Raw genomic sequence first — 8,528 nt, forward strand, 5'->3', positions numbered from 1 at the left:
AAACAATTTCCACAAAAGTGGTGGCCTGTGTGTAATAATGTATCGAAACAAAAGTCGTAGAACAAACCTTCCCCTTTCGAGATATATATATATATATATATATATATATATATATATATATATATATATATATATATATATATATATATATATATATATACATATATATATATATATACACACACACATATATATATATATATATATATATATATATATATATATATATATATATATATATATATATATATATATATATATATAATCAACAAACTACAAAGAAAAAAAACTCTCAATTACAATGACAAATTATTATTTGTTAATTAATATAAACATGTACACATAAACACAAGAAAAATATCAGCATGTTTGCTTTAAATATCTATGTAGTAAATGTCTTATAGAGAAAGTAATTAAGGTTTGTAATAGAATTGAATATCCCACACTCAGAGCAAACACACGTGCTTCAAAATCAAATTTCTATCAATTCATTGTTTTCTTCAGCATCCTCCTCTTAAAATGGTAGTGAATTTTCACATGCAGCTCCACGACGCTGGCCACACATGGATGAGCACGATAAACCAGCCCTCCTACGTACACATTGATGACGGCTACTTTTGCGACAGTTACATCTAACAAAATATAACAGGTTACCTGGAGCTGGAGGTTTGATTGAAGGAATTGGTTTCAGTCAGCTTCCGCAACTCTTCCATCCCCATTCGCTTCGAGAAAGATGGTTATCATGCCAATTTTGCACTTGTAAGAACACCCAAAACGATTGCATACGAGTTGCATCTCCTGTTGGTGGCAATGTGGATAGCTGAAAGTCAGACTTGAGTGACATCTTTGCTACTGTTCTCTTGTATGCATAAAAGCGATTCTACTTATCCAAGGTTTGAGTTTTGTCAGCTCCATACACAGAAAGGAGGAAAACTTCATCAGCTATGGCCACTTCATCTTCAGATGCTGATGGATTATTAAATACAGACGCTATGTAGCACATGTCTTGGCTATTCTTCAGGATATTAAAAGACCTTTTTTTTTTCCTTTTCCATATATAGCTGATGTTGTGTCGCAGCCTGTAACTGCATGGAGGAACAGCAGATGTTGCCGAAGATGTCCCAGATAAGCTTGAAGTTTGCCAATATTATACGTCTGGTTGGGATATGAGCTTTACCTGGTTTAATGAAAAGTATTTTCGTTGATGATTTGAAGTATAAGCAAGTCTGTCTCGTCACCCACTACTACTAAGTTATGTCCAGTGCCTTCTAATGACCAAGCTGTTTGGACAATGGACATATCGGCATCCTCCTTGGCAACTATAACCTTAATACTAGCAGACTGGAGGTATTCCTTCAGCTTATTTATCAGCTGTGTCTTGTTATGCCTATTTCACGGGCAATCTGCATGTGGTAAGGTTGTGTACAATTTTTCTTCCACTGCAACTTTTAAAGAACAACGTTTGGATGCCCTGCGATATTGTTCATGAGATTTGGTAGTTGGTGTTACTGGGTAGCTATCAAACACAACTTTTGCCATGATGATTGACTACATAATCTGTGTAGACTTGAGAGAAATCCCTGTACACAGCTGGCCTTGGCCACACGACTTCGTGAAGGAGATGGCCGCCATCCCAACGTCCATAAGATTCCAACTTAGCTGCTAATGCTGCTTTGCATACTTTTCTCATTGAGATGTTGTCAAAGAGGGAAGTAGGTTAAGGGGCCAGCTGAAGGAATAACTCCAGTCTGCTGGTATTAAGGTTATAGTTACCAATGATGATGCAGATATGTCCATTGTCCAAACAGCTTAGTCATTAGAAGTCACTGGACATAATGTAGCAGTAGTGGGTCACGACACAGACTTGCTTGTACTTCTTGTATCACTTTCTAAGTCATCCACGAAAATACTTTTCATTAAACCAGGTAAAGCTCCTAATCCCCATAAGACGTGTAATATTAGCAAACTTCAAGCTTATCTGGGACATCTTCGGCAACATCTGCTGTTCCTCCATGCAGTTACAGGCTGCGACACAACATCAGCTATATATGGAAAAGGAAAAAAAAAAGGTCTTTTGATATCCCGAAGAATAGCCAAGACATGTGCTACATAGCGTCTGTATTTGATAATCCATCAGCATCTGAAGATGAAGTGGCCATAGCAGATGAAGTTTTCCTCCTTTCTGTTTATGGAGCTGACAAAACTCAAACCTTGGATAAGTAGAATCGCTTTTATGCATACAAGAGAACAGTAGCAATGATGTCACTCAAGTCCGACTTTCAGCTATCCACATTGCCACCAACAGGAGATGCAACTCATCTGCACTCGTTTAGGGTGTTCTTACAAGTGCAAAATTGGCATGATAACCATCTTTCTCGAAGCGAATGGGGATAGAAGAGTTGCGGAACAGGACTGAAACCAATTCCTTCAATCAAACCTCCAGCTCCAGGTAACCTGTTATATTTTGTTAGATGTAGCCGTCATCAATGTGTATGTAGGAGGGCTGGCTTATCGTGCTCATCCATGTGTGGCCAGCTTCGTGGAGCTGCATGTGAAAATTCACTACCATTTTGAGAGGAGGATGCTAAAGAAAACAATGAACTGATAGAAATATGATTTTGAAGCACGTGTGTTTGCTCTGAGTGTGGGATGTTCAGATCTAATTTAAACCTTAATTACTGTCTCTATATGACATTTATTGCATAGAAATTTAAAGCAAACATGCCACCATTTTCCTTTTGTTTATTATATATTATATTCTATATATATAATTATATATATATATATATATATATATATATATATATATATATATATATAATATATATATATATATATACATATATACATATGCATATAATGTCCTGGGGGGCATGACATTAAACTGCACCCATGGGTAGGGGGAGCTCATTAGTCTTGATTGACAGTCCTCCTGAGAAAAGGAAACTCTGAGGTAAAACCAAATCCTTCAACGGTAAGGCAGGCGGAAGAGAGGACATTGATTTGAAATCCAACAGCTGCAATAGCAGAAGAAAGGTTGCAACTGTAAGGGGGGTGCAGTCGTCACAATCATTTCTGCCACTGGACAACAACCATTGCAGTGAAGCTCGTGGATCTCCTGTATGTGCAGCAGTGTATCCACGTTAAACAATCTCACGCACAGGCACCTCTGGGAAGTACGACTAGTAGGGCATTTCAAGTCTGCCGGCGACCAGAAGAAATGGTGGGGGCAGGATTGTGTTATCTGGAAGCTCTTAGTATCAACTTCCACGTCAGCGTTGGATGCTTAGTTCAGTCGCTCAACTTTTGGATGAAGCAGGAGAGTTGTTCGGCTGTGGCATCCATGTCTGAGCAGCCTGAATGGGGAAGGGTCTAGAAAAGGTGCCCTAAACATAGTCTGCTTCAAACCTGCCTGCCTGGAAAACCGCATCCAGGGGACCACACCACTTTGCGGTCGAAGAACTATGCAACTTAAATTTGGAACATGGAATGTACGAACACTACTAGATGAAAATGAAAACAGACCCGGACGGAGAACTGCCTATTTATATATAGTGGCACTTTCTGAGACTCGTATCGCCGGTGAGGGACAACTGTGTGAAGAAGGTGGTGGCTACACATTCTTCTGGAAGGGACAGGAACCTGGAACACCAAGACAGCTTGGTGTAGGTTTTACTGTAAAAAATTGCATGCTTTTCAGTTTAACAGAGTACCCAAGTGGCATAAATGAACGCCTAATGACATTCAGACTATATCTTGAGGGAAATAAACATGCCACAGTGATCAGTGCTTACGCTCCAACCCTTCTTGCAGAGGATCAAACAAAAGAATTATTTTATGCCGCTTTGGACACAGTTCTCACAGCTATCCCAAATGAGGACAAATTAATGCTTTTAGGTGACTTTAGTGCCAGAGTAGGACGAGACAGTGACATCTGGAGAGGTACCATTGGAAAAGAGGGTGTTGGCAAAATTAATGCAAATGGGACACTCCTACTCTCGAAGTGTGTAGAACATGATCTGGTTGTAACTAATACTCTTTTTAGGCAGAAAAATAAAGTGAGATCTCATGATCAAAAGGATGTATTACTTACAAGATCAGTGACAGGATCCGAAGAATGCTGGACTGACCACCACCTGGTATACTCTTGTATTATGATGAAGACATTGACTAAAAAGAGAAACGCGCATGCACTAAAGCGACTGAAGTTTAACGTTGATTCACTTAAGAACGACTCGAATAAGCTTGAACTTCAGCTGTGTCTCGCTAATAAACTAGAACAGGAATATCCACCCAATATTGTTGATCACTGGAGTAAATTTAAGGATTCCGTAAATAGCGCATGTAAAGAATCAGTTGGTCTGAAGAAATACAAACATCAAGATTGGTTTGATCAGAAGGATGCAGCTATTCAAGAGCTTATTCAAAAGGCCAGAAAATATCTGTTTGAACACCTGAATGACGCAAAGTCTGAAACAAAGAAGAAAATACACCACACGGCAAAAGCTCAGATACAAAATGCCACAAGGGAAATGAAAAATAAGTGGTTGACATAGAAAGCAAATGAGCTCCAATCCTTCTTTGACAGAAATGACATGAGAAGCCTTTTCAGTGGAATGAAAACTATATTTGAGCCAAGTTCCCAAGGGCGAGCACCCTTACGTAGTCAAGACGGCACTCGACTCCTTAAAAACAATAATGAAATCCTGTGTCATTGGAAAGAACATTTTGAAGAACTACTTAATAGAGACCCTGGGATAGATGAGGATGTACTACAACAACTCCCTCTTCTCCCACTGGATATGACACTTGCAGTGGTACCAACTCTAGAGGAAGTGGAGTTGGCTATCTTCTCTATGAAGAACAACAAAGCTGCGGGACCCGACAACATTCCTGCTGAAATATATAAATATGGAGGACCAACCTTACATTGTCAACTTCACCAACTAACTGAAAAAATCTGGATGCATGAGGAAATTCCAAATGACCTCATAGATGGAATTATCAACACAATGTATAAGAAAAAAGGGGACCGATCAGTTTGTGGAAATTACAGAGGAATTACCCTCCTGTCAGTAGCTGGAAAGGTCTTAGCAAGAATTCTTACAACAACACTAACACCTCTAGCTGAGAAGATCCTACCCAAGTCTCAGTGTGGTTTCAGACCTGCTCGTGGTACAACTGACATGGTTTTCTCGGCGAGGCAGTTGCAAGAAAAATGTCGAGAACAACAAAAACCCCTCTACATGGGATTCATTGACTTGACTAAAGCTTTTGACAGTGTCAGTCGTGAGCTGCTCTGGGAGATACTATCTAGAAATGGATGCCCACCAAAATTCATAAAGACCCTGAGGCTACTACATGATAATATGTCAGTGACTGTAATGGCTAATGGTAACCTTACTGAACCTTTCAAAGTTAAGTCAGGTGTAAAACAGGGTTGTGTCACTGCTCCTACCTTGTTTTCCATATTTATAACTGTTGTTTTGCACCTCATTCAAGAGGAATTGCCTCCAGGTATCTCCATCAATCACATAACAGACGGAGGAATATTCAATGTCAACCGGCTTAAGGCAAGAACTAAAGTCAATGTTACTGCTATTGTTGAGCTTCAGTATGCAGACGACAACGCTGTCTGTGCTCAAACTGAAAATGATCTGCAAACTATACTGAATGCATTTGCAAATGCTTACTCTCGTCTTGGACTTTCCATCAACATCAGAAAAACCCAAGTATTATATCAGCCACCCCAAACTGAAGCCATAAGAGTTGCACCTACTATAGAAATTAATGGAGAAGCTCTAGAAACTGTAGACCGCTTCCCATACCTGGGCAGTCATTTATCTTCAAATGCCAATATAGATGACGAAGTTCAATATCGTCTAAGATGTGCTAACTCAGCTTTTGGAAAACTACGCAAGAAAATTTTTTATGATTATGACTTGCCTGTTAACACCAAAATAAAGGTATATCAGGCAATAGTCCTACCTACCCTTCTTTATGGTTCCGAAACCTGGACAACTTACCGACGCCATGTTAAAGCCCTTGAGAAATTCCATCAGCAGTCCTTGCGAAACATCTTGAGAATAACTTGGGAAGACCGCCGCACTAATGTAAGTGTTCTTGAAGAGGCCGACTGCCTCAGTATTGAGGCCATTATAATAAAAAGCCAGTTGAGATGGGCATGTTGTCAGAATGGCAGACAGCTGCCTTCCTAAGCAGCTCTTTTACTCAGAGCTAAGTGACAGGACTCGAAATGTTGACAAACCAAGGAAGAGATTCAAAGACAGCTTAAAAGACAACTTAAAACTATGTAACATTAACTATAAAACATTGGAGACCGATGCAGTGGAGCCATCTGCTTGGAGAGTTAAAGTGAAAGATGGAATTAAAAATTATGAAGAGAACAGAAAGCAGCATCTGGAGAACCGTAGAGCTGCAAGACAAGCTCGTCAGGTCCATCCACAGCCTCCACTCCCACCTAACAACACATGCCCCAATTGTGACAGAGTATGTGGCTCGAGAATTGGTCTCCTTAGCCACATAAGAACCCATCAATAACCACATCCCAGAGCATTCATGCTCGAATCGAGTGATAGCCATGATATATATATATATATATATATATATATATATATATATATATATATATATATATATATAGGAAAATACGGTATGTATCAAAATTTCTACACAGAAGATTTGTCCGACATAGTTCATAATTATAAAGAGCATGTTTTTCAGGCAACCTATTTATTTCTGAGAAAAGGGTAATTTGCATAAGTTCCTTTCACTGTAATTTCCAATATCATTATTAAGAAGAACACAATGATGTATATAAAGACATTGTTGTTCGGTAATTTAGCAGAATGTTAGCGATATAAACCTATCGTTTATTACAAAAAAATACTTTTGGATTTTGTTTGTGTGACCCTTATTTTTCAAAATATGCCTAAACTTATATATATACTTCGAAAGGGGAAAGTTTGTTCTACAACTTTTGTTTCGATACATTTTTTTCATACAGGCCACCATTTCTGTGGACATTGTCTTTGAAAATAAAGTTATTACCCCATATAAATTCACATATTCTTGTAAAACGACTTAGCCATTGTTATAAAACAATAAGTTCTGAACAACTTTCATTGAGTGGTATTTTTTCATAAAATCATTATTTTACGAGATATTTAAGTTTTAAGAGAATTCCCATATGGCGACCATTTTCTAAAATGGCGGCTAACGCAAACGCGGGAGGCCATGGGACTTTTGATATGTTGTTCAAGTTGCACGTCTTTACATGTGTACCAAGTTTCAGCTTTTATCTAATTATTTCACTAAATCCCTATATTTTTCCCTAACGCTCCTGGAGTAACCACAGTAGTTGACTGAACAGCATTTTCACCCTATATATCATTGGATTTGCTCCGCCTAGTTGCTGCCCTTGATTGTGAATGGTTGATCGTCACTAACGATATTGCCCTGCGTTCGTATTTCTTGTTCCTCCTCTCACGGTATGCTCTGGAGCGGTCTGCGGAAATCATCGGGAACTTCATCGTTTCAGAGGTAGAATCCTGCTTGTTCGGCTGTGCCGTGTCTGACTGAAATGTCATTGCATTTAAATCTCTGAGTCATTGCGATCTATCTTGCTTCTTCTTGCGTTTCAGCTCACTTTGTCGTTGTTTTTCTGGTCATGGTCTCGTCACGTGATGAGGGATGTGATGATGACGCAATCGCCAGTCCGCACTTCGTTGCTGCGTGGAATTATCAAGTTCTTCTTCATAAAACTCCGGAATAGATTGAGGTAGCTGTGTCACCCTTTCAGTATTATATTGGTCTTTACCCTTTCATGATTTTTCACAGTTAACCTAACGAGATAACAGGAGTAAATGAATATATGTCTCTGTGACCGTGGAGAATATTATTAATATCAAACTCAGTCATCACCCCAATATTCATTCTTCAATCGCTGAGTTATGGACGCAGCTCCTGCCCAGTGATCTTTCACATTACCTCATTCAATTAAATCCTTAACACCCAATGCATTATATCTTCATCCGTTGTATCATATGCTTTTGCGAGCCGTATTGAGGATTCTGCCTTTATTCTAAACTTTGCACAGGAATATTTCATAATCAAACGCACTTTTCGTTTTCTAAACCCTCACTGTTCTTTCTTTATCAGTCCTCTGGGGTTTTCTAATTTTCAAAATCCAATTCCTACATTAATTTAAGTCTTCTCTTTCACTGCTTCCCTGATTCAGAAAAAATGTGTCCATCTCATCCTTTCCTTCAGAGACTCTTCCTCTTCCACATTATTCTCAAAGATTTTGGACAGCCTTTCACTAATTATTTTTTTTCCACGTTCATGCATGATCCCGGATGTTGGCAGCCCCATTTCACCGGTTCCAGGTCAACGACGCCATTTTAGCAAAGCAGTTTCAGCAGCTAGATATTTCAGCGCCAAAAAATTCAGAGACAGTCGTTTCAGCGCCAAAAGCATAAAAAAATACATAACTTTTCCAGTTAAAA

General features: G+C 38.9%; 1 protein-coding gene across 1 annotated transcript; it reads left to right on the top strand.

Moving 5' to 3' along the window:
• The first annotated feature begins 3,464 nt into the window (after positions 1-3,464).
• On the top strand, positions 3,465-4,556 carry LOC135223013 (craniofacial development protein 2-like). Its single transcript, XM_064261519.1, has one exon. The coding sequence runs from the start codon at positions 3,465-3,467 to the stop codon at positions 4,554-4,556; it is 1,092 nt and encodes a 363-aa protein (XP_064117589.1).
• Positions 4,557-8,528: the final 3,972 nt, after the last annotated feature.

The sequence above is a fragment of the Macrobrachium nipponense genome, chromosome 8, assembly GCF_015104395.2.
Source record: "Macrobrachium nipponense isolate FS-2020 chromosome 8, ASM1510439v2, whole genome shotgun sequence".
NCBI classification, from domain to species: Eukaryota; Metazoa; Arthropoda; class Malacostraca; order Decapoda; family Palaemonidae; genus Macrobrachium; species Macrobrachium nipponense.